The 15616-nt window shown below is 35.6% G+C and overlaps 2 protein-coding genes across 5 annotated transcripts; both read left to right on the top strand.

Annotated features, from left to right (window-relative positions):
- Positions 1–2039: 2039 nt before the first annotated feature.
- LOC103437718 (peroxisomal membrane protein PEX14-like) lies at positions 2040–6746 on the top strand. Of its 4 annotated transcripts, none has more exons than XM_008376214.4 (14): positions 2040–2190; positions 2331–2362; positions 2700–2941; positions 3025–3064; positions 3165–3358; positions 3514–3703; positions 3904–3993; positions 4145–4215; positions 4324–4366; positions 4464–4531; positions 5070–5114; positions 5203–5271; positions 5709–6262; positions 6419–6746. In XM_008376214.4, exons 2-13 carry the CDS (start codon positions 2338–2340, stop codon positions 6222–6224), a joined length of 1593 nt encoding a protein of 530 aa, XP_008374436.1. In that variant the 5' UTR covers positions 2040–2190; positions 2331–2337; the 3' UTR covers positions 6225–6262; positions 6419–6746. The 4 variants fall into 4 exon arrangements, with proteins under 4 accessions (XP_008374436.1, XP_017188458.1, XP_070679894.1 ...); XM_017332969.3 differs by having other exon boundaries at positions 2046–2190; positions 3162–3358; XM_070823793.1 differs by having other exon boundaries at positions 2050–2190; positions 2703–2941.
- A 2747-nt stretch (positions 6747–9493) lies between these two features.
- On the top strand, positions 9494–14541 carry LOC103437717 (1-deoxy-D-xylulose 5-phosphate reductoisomerase, chloroplastic). The gene is made up of 12 exons (XM_008376213.4): positions 9494–10268; positions 10667–10848; positions 11166–11252; positions 11424–11549; positions 11631–11693; positions 11955–12104; positions 12288–12355; positions 12849–12960; positions 13091–13195; positions 13321–13442; positions 13784–13930; positions 14141–14541. Exons 1-12 carry the CDS (start codon positions 10178–10180, stop codon positions 14307–14309), a joined length of 1422 nt encoding a protein of 473 aa, XP_008374435.1. The 5' UTR covers positions 9494–10177; the 3' UTR covers positions 14310–14541.
- Positions 14542–15616: the final 1075 nt, after the last annotated feature.

Here is a 15616-nt window from a genome sequence, read left to right as displayed (position 1 = left end):
AAAATATAATAAAATATTTCAACGATCGATGATGGCAATTGTGGTCGTAGTTGAGTTGTGGTGACAATAGTGGTGGCGGCAACAACTTTGGCAATTATGGTTGTTGTCAGGGTATGTAGTGAGGTTGACATAATGTGTCTAAAATGGGGCAAATAATGTTATTTTTAAAAAATTAATGAGGGTATTATAAGAATTCAAAATATTTATTAAAGATTCAACTCAGTTTTTTTATCAAAGTAGTTTTTAAAAACACAATCTACATGTTGTTTTTTTAAATTGTAATCAGGAAACTATTACTTTTAAGATAAGCAAGATGTTTTATTTTTTATAAACACTTTTTATTGCTTAACTTTGAGGTAAAGAAGTTTTGGTGAAAAAAAAAAATACCAAGCGCGGCCTAATTATTTTACTCTTGCTCCTGTTGGGATAAATCTGACCCCTTACTTAGCAGGTCTTTAGCCCATCTCAATTGAAGAGTCTTCGATCAGTAATCTCGTACTCGTGGCCGCCCCAGGCTCAATGCGGGCTGGGCGACCGTCCGTGGCCCAAAAATATTGGGGGCACCAAAATTATTTCGGGTGTTATATTCATATATAATTTCATAAGAATATAAATTTATAAAATTTGGTTAAATGACTAAGAAGTTTAACTATAACTAGTGGTTTATGTTGTTTAAAATTAATAAGAATGTCCAGGTTCAAATCGCTATATGTTTATTGACTTTCTAATTTTTACGAATTTTTTTTAAGAGTATAAATTTATAAAATTTGGTCAAATGGTTAAGAAGTTTAAGTAGAAGTGGTGGTTCATGATGTTTAAAATTAACAAGGAGGTCTCAAATTCAAAAAATAATGTGTGTTTTTTTATTTTTCATTTTTATTAATTTCTTTTCATAAGAGTCTAAATTTTAAAATTTTAGAGTTTATTTTCGTAAGAGTATAAACTTTTTAAAGTTTGGTTAAATGATCAAGAAAATTTTAATCAGAAGTAATAGTTTCTGTTGTTTAAAATTAACGAAAGGTCTTAAGTTTGAAATGCGATGTGCTTTTTTTTATTCTTTTCAATTTTTACCAATTTCTGTTTGTTTGTTAATTTCTTTTTAATTGCTAACTAGTAGTTGTGTGGGTTGCAATTTTTAGACATTCATTCCAATTCAAGTCTAAACTTCAACAAAGAGTAATGAGTAGATCAAATTTGCAACACATATGACGTGTCACTAATACGAAATAAGCATGTTAATCAACATTCAAGTAATAAATGATGCATATTAGGCATCCCTAACATCGTGCAGTTTACAAAATTTGGTTTAAAAATTTGGTATCCCTAGCATTAGCCTTCAAGAAATAATGGATGCATGTCTCATTCATTGCCTATATATATCAACTAAAGATTCGAAAATATGATTATTTTTTTAGTCTCATCTTGACAAGGTTAGTAAATAAGAAAAAACACATCATGAGTTATATAAAAACACTTTAAAATTTCAGATAGAAGGGAAAAAAAAAAACTCATCATCTATCTACTTGTAAGCCCGAGGTTTTTCGATTCCATTCTCTCAATACAAAATAAATTAGTTTTTTCTGTATCTAAATTATTGAGTTCGAAGTATTTTTCTAAAGTATAACTTTATCGAAATCTTACATGTGAAAACAAATAATGTTTCTTATATGAAGTTAGAGACATTTTTGAGATCGCCCCGGATCTCAAAAGTCTCATAATGGTCCTCGTACTGGCTCGAAACACTACGCTATCCATATTCCGGCTCATCCATATGCTCATCCAATTCATATCCCCAAAACCTGTAATAAACCATCATACCATCCTCTTACAGGAAGTCTTTGGATTTCAGTTCCAAGAAAGCCGGGAGAAAGAATTAACAAAGGAGCCCCATAGCAACAGAAGACAACTAAAAACAAGCCCCAAAACCTTTGGGCTTGGGCCAAGAGTTTCTTTAGCCCTTCTTTCCAATCGTGGGTCCAAATAAATTCAGCCCATAATCCAAAGCCCAAATAAAAGCCCATACTCCCACAAAGCACCGCAGCCGATGGAAAAACACAATTATCTGCATCAGCAAATCTCCCCTCGCAAAGTTTCAGACTCTCTCTCTTTCCTTCCGAAAAGCAAGGTGCTTTGGGATGAGCAAAAGCCCACCTTAGCTCTCCGCTGACATCACTATTTCCAACGTCTCCTGTAAGTTGTTTCTTGATCAAAATCTCACAATTTTAATTGTTAATTGCAAGCTTTTTATTCAGTTTTTGTTGATTATTTTTCCTTTTTTTTTTCACTGTTTCTGGTACTTTTTTTTATCCTCTCTGTACTGAGTGATTCAGTTGGAGGATGGAGGACAAAGAGAAGAACCCAGGTGCCATTTCTCTCCCTCCCTCTCTCTTATTTTCTCAAATTTGTTTCTTTTTTACTTTAATTTTCTTGTTTATTGTTCATATAGTTGCTGAGGAAGTTATGCAATTGGAAATTGATTGAACAATTTGAATTTTCTATTAGTTATGTAAATTTTTGTTATTTTACTGAATAATTTGCTTAGGGAAATTTAGTACCTGGTGGAATTGATTGAATAAAAACCTGGAGATTGGTTTTTAATTGAATAAATTGATGGTCTATGAAAAAAAGCACACTTCTTGCAAAATTAGCTTTAGTTTAATTTATGTGAAAATTATAATTGTGGTTGTTAACTTGAGCAGCAGGGCTTGCTCAACCCACAATTGAGGGTCAGCAAGATGCTGGGGCTGACCCTGCTAAGCAAAGTTCTACACCGTCGGTGTTTGTGAATTCCGAACCAATGAGGGAGGAACAAGTGCAAAATGCTGTGAAATTCCTTTCGCACCCGAAAGTTAGGGGCTCTCCTGTTGTTTACAGACGGTCTTTTCTCGAGAAGAAGGGTCTCACAAAAGAAGAGATTGATGAAGCGTTTCGGCGTGTGCCTGTAAGTGATTGATTCTTGGTGTTCAAGCTAATTGTTAATTGTCATTTTTTTCGTGTTTGAAATTGTTTGTTTGCAAATTTCAGGACCCACCTTCAGGTACGCAGGCAACTACTGGAAATCAAGGTAACGCCGTCACAAAAACCTGGTATTTTGGTTTTGAACTGAGTTTGTCAAGTTGTCAACTGTTTATATAATTTTGGTTGTATATGCTTTTTGGTAGCAGATGGACAGGTGAAGACATCGTCAAATGTTCAGGCACAAAATACAACTCAAACTTTGCAGCCGTCACCCGCTGCTCCCACTAAAGTCATTTCCCCTGTGGGTGCATTATCTGGCTATAAATTTCGCTGGTTTGATGCCGTTTTTGCCATAGGATTCCTAACACTCTCTGGTTGTGGAGCAGCTGTATTAATTAAGGTATTTGTACTCAAATCTTTTACAATCATGACATGTTAATTTTGTCCTTCATGTTATATTGCTTTTATATGCTTCTTGACCCAGTTTACCATAGGACTTCTGTCACTCTATAGTTCCAACTTGATTGCTGTCTAATAACATGTTCCTTGTTTTAGAAATCTCTTATTCCTAGATTGAAGGCTTGGATACGTAAGGTTGTATTGGAAGATGAGAATGACGTTGAAAACAAAGTTGATATGAAACCAAGTTCAGCAGAAGAAGCTGCGGCAGCTGCTAAAACAGCCGCAGCTGCAGCATCAGATGTGGCAAAAGTAATCCAGGAAATGCTGAATTCTAAGACCGAAGGTGGGATTGTGATCTTCTTTCACCAATCATCGTAACCTATCTCTGTCTTGATTGAATTTATATTTTGTTATCATTGTTGTTTCTTATACTCCACTTAGTGGGAAAAGGCTTTGTTGTTGTTGTTGTTGTTGTTGTTGTTTCTTATACTGATGAGTATTACCTTTTCATGATTGCTGCACCATGGTTTATACTTGGGCCAGAGAGGAAACACTTCGTGGAACTCATGAGTTTGTTAGATGTGCAAGTGCAAGAAATGAAGTCAATGAGCAATTCCATACGGAAATTGGAAGGTACTTTATTGTTTAATCAAGTGGCTATAATTGATAGTTCTGCCGAAAAAACAGTTGCATCTCATTTTGTTTGCAACCAGAAACTTCTTGTTTGTACATTGGAATCTGATGATGATTATTTGATTATGCCATCTTTCGCCCTAACCATCAGGAGAAACAAAAGCCTCAAGAACCTCTCTTGTTGATCATGAAGACAATCACATCGCTATCACAAATTCAAAGGTCATCTGACAGTAGGCATAAATTTGAAATTCTTATTGATATTGGAACGCTATAGAAATATGATATCCAGATCTATTCTAAAAATCTGTTATCATGTCTGTTTTACAGCAACAATATGTGAATGGCAAGGCAGAGTATGACGTGCGCTCAGGTTATTATTTTCTAATCAATTGTCAAATTTCTGATTGTTTAATCTTTCTAATGTATATTGATTTCTGCTTCATATTGTTTCAATTTTCTCTGTACAGTACAATCTTCCACTGCTGCTGCATCTATGGAACCATCTGCTGCACCTCACCCAAAGTCTTATATGGATGTAAGTAATTTTATATGGCCTTTCCATTGCTTGGAAATGTTATCATAAGAAATGGTGTGTAGTACATGGGTCTATTATTTAGAGCTTCTCTTTTATCCTTAAAACCCATATAATATTTGAAGGAGTTCTGAGAACATATAAACTTGATGTGATTAAATAATCTAGCAATACTATTATGTTTCTCTCAACTTGTGTTTGGACTGTCATCCAGCGACAGTAGATTCGAAGAGCTGGTTTATGGGATTTCCCAGGGGCTATCAGTTTACTCTTTAACTCTCGCGAATTTGTTATTAAGAGTAGCCAAATCTATGGTTAGAATGGATGAATCATGAATGATTCAGGAGGTCTAAAAGATTATAAGTTGACGAGGTTGAAAATTACGTTTCAGGCCACTTTGAAATTTTTTAACCTGTTGCTTGTCTGGTAGTCTTTATCATTCCAACTGCAAATTGAGTTTGCAAATTGTAGGTCTATGGCCCCAGAGTATTATCATGTATTTAACTTCTTGACCGCATTTTTAACTTTTATTATAATGCAGATCATGGCCATGGTACAAAGAGGGGAGAAACCTCCTAATGTCAAAGTAAACTCTTTCAACCTTTTTCATATTAAAATCTGTTTATTTATTTATTATTAAATGCTAATTCTTTGTCATTCTGGATTATATGCAGGATATTGATGATTCACCCCCTAACCCTAATCAGCAACTATCAAATCCTCGCTTGGCACCTAGAGCTAAGGTATTGCTTTCGAGAGTTTTTCACCTTCTCCTCTTTCTCCGTTCAGTAAAAGGAAACAGTAACGGGTTATGGATTAATGTAGTCTCATTGAGTGCATTAAATCATTTTAGCTATAGAAAATAATAGTTTCCACCTCTGAAGCCAGTTACTTGAAATTGGGCTACCAATTTTTGGTTTCCAGTGGGTTAAAACGAGGATTCGAACACTCCTGATTAGTAAACTTTTTTGGATCATTTAAGAAGCATGTCCTTCAAAATCTTGATTCTGGAAGAAAGGAAAATGGTTTCATTTTACCATAATCGTAAAGATTATCTTGGAATGTTACCAGAATTACTTGTATACAACAACAAAGCCTTTTCCCACCAAGTGTAAATGATATTCAGTTTTCATGCTTTGATACTTGGAGATGATTTTTTACTTTGTGTTTTCTGGGGCAGCCTTGGGAAGTTGGTCAGGCCCAAAACAACTCGAGCCAAGTACTTCAGTCTCAAGTAAGCAGTGAAGGTTTGAATTCCAGCATTCAGGACAATGGGCTCAATTATCTGTCAAACGGTGACAGTACAGTGTCGCGGTGGCAGCAGCAGCAGCGGAAAAATCCCAGAATTACTGAGATAGACAATGAAGTCAATGGAGGGTCTTATGGCATACGAACTAGAGAGCAACCAGTTCAGCCAGTTCAGCGTACATGGGTTCCTCCCCAGCCACCCCCAGTTGCAATGGCAGCAGCAGCTGAAGCCATCCGACGGCCAAAACCACCAGTGCAGAAAGAACAGCTGGGTAACGATCTGCCCTTTTCACATCCATCAGAAGTGACCGATGGCCCATCGCAAGGGACCGATGAGTTGCAGAGGATAACAAAGATAGCTGAATCTGGAGGTGCACCGGAGCAAATCAATGGAAGCTCACCGCTGGGCTCAACAACTGAGATACAAGAAGAGGAAGTGAGCTATTAGTAGTCTTGAGCTCATCTCATTAAATACCTTAATCTCAGGTACTACTCGTATATCTACGTCTGTCATGTACGCTTTTTAAGTTAATATATTTGCACAAGGAATACACGTATGTTTCTGTTTTTTAACATCGGGATTCAGGAATCCATTTTTTTCATTTCGTTAAATGTTATATTGACGTTGCATTCACGGTGCAGATTTCTTCACCTTGGGACACCTACCTGAATATCATTCAAAAGTTGAACTCAAGAGTTACAGAAGTAAAATATGCATGGATGAGTTGAGATAGTAGAAGAAGATGTTGACAACTTGACATATAAAATAAGTTGCCCAAAGGCTGAATCCTAAAGTGCTTTTCCAAAAGCTATCTTAGGCTTTGATGGTTTGATGAATTTGTTTATGGATTTTCTCTTGATGCTTGTTGGGCTTTTCATGGTGGTTCTTAAGAAAGAGCCAAATGCTGAATCAGTTCGCAGTCTGAATGTAATTTGCATTTTTGGTGATTATTTGGATCTTTCTATCTCAGTTTAACCTGCTCAAGCCAAATCCCGTTTGTATCAATCTTACAAAGGGATCAATGTTCCTTGAAATTTGCGATCACCAAATATTTTGTCGGACTTAAGGTCAGTTTGGTATTGTTGTGTTTGAAAAAAAAAAAAAACTGCTTTTGATGTATTTAAGAATAATTAGTTATATAATAAAGCAGTCGCGAGTTTCATCACCTACCTATTTTCCATTGTTTTTTTTTTTTTTTGACCAAAACCCCATTTCGTTAGGCTTAAACTTGTTTGAAAATGTATTTTACTTGCATGAAAAATAAAGCTCTGAGTAGGTCCATAAAAAAATGGACATGGATCCTCCCCATATCCATTAGTCCTAATCCACCAAATCTCGTAATCTGGGTTATTGAAATTTGATTAAACTGTTAAAATTATTATAATTTTTAAAATGGAATTGCATGCCTAAAAGGCTAAAACATTGTTTTGGACCAAAAACATTAGGTTGAACATCTGAAAACAAAATGCAACATAGCCCTCATGACCCAAAAAATTGTAATGGGCCTGTATGTTTAGCCCAAATCAAACCACATACTGAATTGAATCGAAATTGAACCTGTACCAATCTATTTGGTATAATTTGGTACATGCCTATAAACCAAATCGAACCGTACCAAACAAAATTTTGATTTTGGTTTTGGTTCTAGTCCCACCGAACTGAACCTGTCCACCTCTACATTGAACAACTTGACCGTAGATACTACTCATAATTTCTTTTATAAATCCGCTTCGTGAAGAAATACGCGTATAAGCAGTTGTATATTATTGTATTGACACAGTATTTATTCTTGCCCTGGTGCAGAATTCACACCGTCGGCAGCCTAGTTAAACATCATTGTAAAGTTTAGACGGAGAGATATAAAATTATCATCCTACAAGGTTGCCTGTGAAACGCGCGTTTTGGTCACATGTACAATAAGTTTTCTGTATAAAACCTGAAGTGGGTTTGTAGAGCTGGACACTTCTTGCCGTCCATCTCTTATTGATAAATTTATTTATTCATTTTTGTCTTCATGCTTTTTGGGTGGGTCTGGCTTTTTTAATGGTGGTTACCAACTTTGTGAGCTGTTCTAACAAAGAAGTTTGTTTGGTTTTAATTTCAAGTGCACCTAAAAACGAAAAATAGCGTAGACTCATTTGATAATCATTTCGGGTTTAAATAATTGTTTTGGGTTTAGTTTTTATGTTTTTATTGCAAAGAGAGGAGGTGTGTGTTTATAGATGAAGGGAAATGAAAAACAAACATCTTTAAGAACGTCTCACGTACTCCTGTTTAATCTTAGTTGTTGTTTATTTTCGTGATTTATTCAATCTGATCGTAAAAAATAAAGAATGATTTGTAAGACGTTAAACGGGTGTGTAAGAAATGAAAACTAGAAAAGAAAACCTACTAGTTTTCTCCACTTCTCTCCACTTTTAGGCCACCGTAACTTCATCCTTGTTTATCCTTGTTTTCTACCTTGTATTTTTATTTTATTTTTAACATAAAAAGTGAAAATTAAAAATTAAAGAGTATTATCAAATATATCCTTCGATTTAATATTTTAGCTTTTACTTTTAGTGCTACAAACAAATGGAAAGTATATGAGAGAAATGAGGGATGAAGCAGGCTTGAAACAAAATAGTGAAACAATCTTAAAACGTATTTCAATTTTTGGATTAAGTTTTTAGTTTTGTGTATTATATTGTATATTTCTTCAACATCTCTATTACGGTCATTTCTCTAATCTTCATTTATCTTTGGTTTAATTATAGCAATGGTCCTTATATTTTACTCATAGTTTAATTAGTCTCTGAACTCTCATTAGTTTCTTAAGTTATCGAGCTTAACAATGTGTTGTACCACTAACCCTTTTAACTAATGCCGTCTATTTCCCCGTTAAATTTAGAGGTATATTAAGAACTTCATTTCACATCACTAAAATTGAATTTAAATATGTACTCTTTATAATAGTCTTTTTTTTTAATCTAAATATAGAAAATTTGAAATGCACATTTATATTTTTGAAACATCAGTAACGACTCCCATCATTAATATAATGACTAATATAACATGTTATGGTGGGTGGTGGATTCAAGAAGCACTTTCTAACTTGTTTAACTTCTTGTGATTAGGGAGGGATCTACTTTAACCTCAATGCATCAGATACCTTAATCCTTTGGCCTAACATGAAAATAAAAGAATCGACCAAAAAAAAAAAAAACCACAAGAAAACAAACAAGAAAAATAAAGAAAAAATGGGATCAAGTCGGCATCTGTGTCTACCCTTTGAAATTTGGACTGGCCCTACACTATACAATTCATGCATGGATAAAATGATAAATGATTACGGAATAAAAAAATGAGGCGAGATCCTCTTCTTCTGTCATCTTTCGAGACGGGCAAGATACATTTACGATATGAGTGTGCTATCTACACACTAATTTTTATTTTTCACATATTTTTTGTTATTTAATTTTTTTAATTCATTCGATTCGAGCAAATTAAGAGAATGTGCAAAAAGTTAAAAAATATATGTCGAAAACACATCATTTATGATATTTCAACTCAAAATTTTCTTTACTAATTTTCGAATTGAATGCCACTAAATTAAATTAAATAGTCTAGTTGGTATTCAAAAAATTTAAACTTTCACATTAATTGTTTGTTGTATCTGTAACATGGGCATTAATTATTAATGATAATATAAACACCTAACAAATTAACAGGGAGAATTTTTTGAGTGTCGGAAACACGACAAACCGTGTTTTCAACATACTAGATCGAGTTTCCGATACACTGTAAAAGCTCTTCAAATTAACAATGTCATGTAAAAGTTTGATGGACCGTGTTTCCAGCATGTAACATATTAACAATGTCATGTAGAAATCTGGAGAGATTTGTAAGCCTTCCATTTCATATGCAAGACAATATCAATTCCCTTTTCAGATGAAATGTTTTGGATGGATTATAAAGGAATATCATCAAATGTTATAAGCAGCATAATCTCCCAAGTCTCCATCGCCATGTTTCAGACAATAATAATCTGCTAACCCCGAAACGGCGTCGTATGCTAAACGAAGCATCAAATTTACTGTTCATCAGTCCACCAGAAGAATCTGAATCCGTTGCTACAGTTTCGTCATTATTCATCGGTCAACACCTCACATCCCAAGTTCTGATTATTTATTTAATATCATTTTACTAAAAATGGTAAAGCAAAATAATTTAGAAGGAAAGAAAGAAACCCAATTTACTGTTTTACTAGAAAACCCATTACAAATTACTATAAAGCTATGGGATTTCCAGCACCACAGAAATATTGGCTCAAAGGGTTCTCTTGTTTTTGTTCATTTATCTCAAAGCTGATTGCTTTTTGTTGATTTGAATTAAGAAAAGTTGAATTTGGATTGGATTGGATGGCTCTCAATTTATTATCTCCAGCTGAAATCAAAGCCATCTCTTTCTTGGATTCCACCAAGTCCAGCACCCACCTTCCCAAGCTTCCAGGTAGCAGTTACTGTCCTTCTCTTGCTTTCAACTTTCTGTTTGGTCCCGAGAAAACGCAGGAAAACTAGCAAGATGGAAGACTTTATCCTTTTCTAGCTTTCCAGAGTGCATGCTGACATTACTGTTCAAATGGGTTACTGTGATTCTGTTGATTTCTGTGTTTGTAAAGTGATGAGGTCCATCTGCTTTTTTGTAAAATTAAAAGTTCATATGATGAAGTGGATTTATGTGCTTTTGTGTTTAAATTGTACTTGCATGAGCTCTGAATTTTGATGATTTAGTTATTGATATAATTTTATGTTTGTTATGTAAATTTAGTTTCTTGATTAATGATGTTTTATGGGTGAATTGGTAAAACCAGTATTAATGATGTTTTTTTTTTTTTGGTTGAAAAATAGGTGGGTTTGCTTTGAGGAGGAGAGATTGCGGAACTGTAATTGGGAGAAGAGTTCAATGCTCGGCTGCACAGACACCTCCTCCAGCTTGGCCTGGACGTGCCGTTGCGGAGACAAGCCGCAGGACTTGGGACGGTCCAAAGCCTATTTCGATTGTTGGATCTACCGGTTCCATTGGAACCCAGGTATCGAAAAGATTGTTTCTTTTCTTTTAAAATTGTTTATTGGAGATTAAAGATACTAATATACTTGTAAGACCTGTATGGAGTTGTTATCAGAAAAGAGAAAATTAATTTGATAGAAGGTTGGAAGCTCAAATATTGAAATAACATGATTTACTTCATTTGTGTGGAGTTGTATCTTGCTGTATAAGCATCACATGAATTAGAAAGTTTTTAACAGTCTATTTAGTGGCGGAAAAAAAGCCGTTTTTTCTTTCTTAAAGAAACAAATTCTGGGAATCACATTAGTTGCTTATAATCGGATTCTGTTGTTTATACAGACATTAGACATAGTGGCGGAGAACCCGGATAAATTCAGAATTGTGGCGCTGGCAGCTGGTTCAAATGTAACTCTTCTTGTGGATCAGGTAATCCATCAGAATAACAGTTCCGAGAACTTAAAAGTATTGTTCATTCCATCAAATGAATAAGTTTTGAATTTTGGTGGACTCACTCCATAAACTCACCCTGATAATATAGCTACCAACCCTAGTAAACGGGGGATCTGGATTGATATTTCTTATATTTGCATTGTGTAGGTGAAGAGATTCAAGCCCCAGCTTGTTGCTGTTGGAAATGAATCACTAGTTAATGAACTTAAAGAGGCCTTGGCTGATTTAGATGAAAAGCCCGAGATTATTCCTGGCGAGCAAGGTGTTGTTGAGGTAGCCTAGCATCCAATCGCCTTTGGTTGATGGATTTTGTTTTGTTCATCTTGAAGGAATTGCTCATTTTTCTCTTCTCAGGTTGCCCGCCACCCAGATGCAGTCACAGTAGTTACAGGAATTGTAGGTTGTGCAGGACTGAAGGTAATTGCTTTGTCAGTGAAGTTATAAATGTCAATTTTTTTATTGAAAAGAAGCGATACGTATAACTTTTGAAATACATAATATAAGAACCGATAGACAAGGGAAGGTAGATGGGATAGTAAAGTTGGCTAACAAATGATAATGACTGATGATTTATAATGAAATTGAAGAAAATATTTTCAGAAAAGAAAAACAGTATTTGACTTAAAAAAGTACATAAATCAAGAGACTGAAATTTCTCCTGTTACCTTTTTTTCTTAGCCTACAGTGGCTGCAATAGAAGCAGGGAAAGACATAGCATTAGCCAATAAAGAGACCCTGATTGCTGGAGGCCCTTTTGTTCTTCCTCTTGCCCACAAGCATAATGTAAAAATTCTTCCTGCTGATTCAGAACATTCTGCAATTTTTCAGGTATGAGACGTCTTCATATTGATATCATTCTAAGAATTTATGTACTGATATCGGATAAGTCTATTACACGCGTTACTTTTTGTTGGTGTTTGCATGCTGCATTTTCTGTTTATGCGTGCCTGATCATTTTATATTTATGGATCTCATGTCATGGTGAAGCTTAATGAATTCTCCTTTTTTCAGTGTATACAAGGCTTGCCAGAGGGTGCACTTCGGCGTATCATTTTGACAGCGTCTGGTGGGTCTTTCAGGTATGAAATCATAATTTGAATTTGAATTTGAATATTCAGACTTTCTATTGAAATTTGAGTAGGGATATTTTAACTTTCTTATTTAGAAAAGGAAGAGGAAACCTTTCAATGTGGCAGGAATTTACCATTTTCCTCAATTTGTAGGATGTATTTAGACTGTGCATGGATTTTGTACTTCAGTTGTTCTATAGAGTTAGAAAGCAAAAGCACTTGAAGACCATTTCTCTTGAAAGCAAAAGCACTTCATATAAGCAACCGTAAAACATAAATTCAATCATCAATTTTGTATTGAAGTTCACTTCTTCGAATGATTTAACTTTTTTTGTAACATCTTACTGAACTATTCAAGACACTCAGGATATAGTTTTAGTCATTAATGAACATTTGATTCGGCTCAATTTAATTCGTACATCGTCAATTAAGGGATGGTTTTTGTATCTTTGATTATGGCTGCAATGAGAATTTTGACAATTTCTCGTTCCATTAATGACAGGGATTGGCCTGTTGAGAAATTGAAAGATGTTAAAGTTGCTGATGCCTTGAAGCATCCTAACTGGAATATGGGAAAGAAGATTACTGTTGATTCTGCTACTCTTTTCAATAAGGTTTGTTATCGTTTTGAATCTGTGTCATATTGAAAGCATTCATATGGAAAGCACCACGCTCTCTGCTCCAATCTATGTAATATTTAACCTGTTTAGAGCTGAATATTAAGTTCTCTGTACTCATTGACAGGGTCTCGAAGTCATCGAAGCTCATTACTTGTTTGGAGCTGAATATGATGATATTGAGATTGTGATTCATCCGCAGTCCATTATACATTCAATGATTGAAACGCAGGTTCAACTAACTCAACATTTATCTGTAGTTTTGGCATGCTAATTTTGTGTTTTTTAATGTTGCTTTTAGTTTGTAAAAACACTGCAAACTCATACATTTTTGGATTTCTGTAATGTTCTTTTCAGGATTCATCTGTTCTGGCACAACTGGGGTGGCCTGATATGCGCTTGCCAATCCTCTACACCATGTCATGGCCAGATAGAATCTACTGCTCTGAAGTAACTTGGCCTCGTCTTGATCTTTGCAAGTAATGAACCTTTTCCTTGTTTTATTTCCACGGGGTCCAGCTTGCGTCTTTCTTCTTCTTTTTCTTTTCATCATGGTAATGTCGAGTCTTCTAAATGTTCCTTTTCTGATAACTAAGTTATGTTATATGAATAAGCATGGATTTCTGACTCTACAGCTGGGTAACTATGTCAATATTGTCGGAACTTCTAATGATTCAATGGTGGTGTGGTCTATTGTGAATCCCGAATGTTTAGCTTAGTTTAATAGATACCCATTATGTTGCTGAGATCTACTTACAATCATAACGCTGCCTTCTCTGAGAAACTGCCACAGATTGACTAGAAACTAACATTGATGCAGGCTTGGTTCATTAACCTTTAAAGCTCCTGACAATGTGAAATACCCATCCATGGATCTTGCCTATGCTGCTGGACGGGCCGGTGGCACCATGACAGGAGTTCTTAGTGCAGCAAATGAAAAGGCTGTGGAGATGTTTATCGATGAAAAGTATGTGCCCTTTATTCATTTCCCCTTGATAGAAACTGCTAACTTTCAAACTTTGACAACTATGGTCACATGAACTAACATGTGCCAAGCACCGGGTGTGATAGAAAATGAGCTAACATGTGATGGAAAATGTTACTTTCAATCTTTGCGAGTGTGCAAGTTTTCGCATGCGAAATTCCCAGCTAAGATGAAAGTTTTCCTGTTTTGCAGAATCAGTTATCTAGATATTTTCAAGATTGTGGAGCTAACATGTGCTAAGCACCGGGCCGAACTAGTGGCCTCACCTTCCCTCGAGGAAATTATACATTATGATTTATGGGCAAGAGATTATGCAGCTGATTTGCAAAGCTCTTCAAGCTCAATTCCTGTTTTTGCATGAGCGGTTAGCCTGTCCTCGTTGGCCAACATACCGGTGCTATGAATGGACAGTCGGCCAGCATGTTGAATTCCTCAAGATTTCGCTAGCTTGTGGTTGGGGGGCAGGGGAGTGAGCGGAAAATGTGTTCCCTTCCCCCCTTATCTCTCTCTATATAGGTTCTAAATGTATGATACATTGGACATCTGAAAGTCCTACATTGTACATTGTTTGATATAGATTCTCTGTTCTCTGTCGTCTTTAGATTCTCTCAATTTTGGGAATGTTACTTCCACAACGTGAGCCAAGTTCCAAGCTCGGTAAAAAAAGGTCAGCGTCTGTGTTGGGGTGGGGTTGAAAGTTGACAAACCCAAGCTAACCACCCCGACCAGAAAGGGCAAAAAAGCCTAAAACCAAGGCCGACCAGGGAGCATGCAGACTAAGTACTGGTTTGGTACTGATGTGTTTTTATACAAAGTGGGTATAAAAAAAGCTGAGCTCAAAAAGATGTTTGATAAACATTTAAAAACAACTTATTTTCACAGTTTTGGATGAAAAAAAAAGCTGAAAACATGAAGCAGTAATGAGCTTATTCTCACAGTATAGCAGAAGCAGTTTTTTCTCAAAGTACAGCACCAAGCCAGCCCTAAGCTTGGTTCACATTGTGGGGTCTGGCATACCGAGTGTTGTAGCACCACTTTGAACTCAAGGATCTATCACACCACCTTCTTATACGTCACTTGTAGTTAGAGATGTTCTAACTTAATACGTGTTCATATCTTACAAAAACTTCACATTGTGAGCGTTGACAGAATACAAGCTTCTTTTGAATGAGGACTTACGTACGTTGAGTTGGCCTCCTTAATAGTATCTCAAATCAATAACACAATACCATATAGCGAAAAACTTGCAAACAATATTCAGTAATTAGCTAGCTAGGGATGCCGTCGTGACGTCTTGAGGAATGCGTATAAGTCTTCTTCTTAAGGACGTGAAGGATGGGTGTAGTTGACAACTTTGGTCGTTGGTTCACCTTTTGCCAGACTACCTTTTTTTTTCTCTCTCTCTCTCTCTCTCGTTTTCAACCGAAGTTGAAATTTCCAATAATGCCAGCAGCGACTGTCCCCCTCCCCCCACATGGTTTTTCTTCCACATATGCGTCCAAAGATTGGCAATTTGGCATACATACAGTAGACTTCTCTTGTTTACAATCTTCGATATGTATATAAGGTTAGGATTGTGACACATGCTTTTTTAACACATGCTTTTATGTGATTCACTTCATAATGTATTTTAACGACTCAACCGTCTATCTTTTATATCTTGCTTCA

The sequence above is a fragment of the Malus domestica genome, chromosome 06, assembly GCF_042453785.1.
Source record: "Malus domestica chromosome 06, GDT2T_hap1".
Classification (NCBI taxonomy): Eukaryota; Viridiplantae; Streptophyta; class Magnoliopsida; order Rosales; family Rosaceae; genus Malus; species Malus domestica.
The sequence above is the reverse complement of the archived record's forward strand: the minus strand, read 5'-3'. Positions and strand labels throughout refer to the sequence as shown.

Bases quoted from the DNA above. Each gene is read 5' to 3' on its own strand.
- LOC103437718 (XM_017332969.3), top strand. From the start codon at position 2,338: ATGGAGGACAAAGAGAAGAACCCAG. The intron at 4,367-4,463 runs GTTATTATTTTC...TTCTCTGTACAG, and splicing joins AGAGTATGACGTGCGCTCAG to TACAATCTTCCACTGCTGCT. The intron at 5,272-5,708 runs GTATTGCTTTCG...TTTCTGGGGCAG, and splicing joins GCTTGGCACCTAGAGCTAAG to CCTTGGGAAGTTGGTCAGGC.
- LOC103437717 (XM_008376213.4), top strand. From the start codon at position 10,178: ATGGCTCTCAATTTATTATCTCCAGCTGAAATCAAAGCCATCTCTTTC. The intron at 11,694-11,954 runs GTAATTGCTTTG...TTTTTTTCTTAG, and splicing joins TAGGTTGTGCAGGACTGAAG to CCTACAGTGGCTGCAATAGA. The intron at 12,356-12,848 runs GTATGAAATCAT...CATTAATGACAG, and splicing joins GCGTCTGGTGGGTCTTTCAG to GGATTGGCCTGTTGAGAAAT.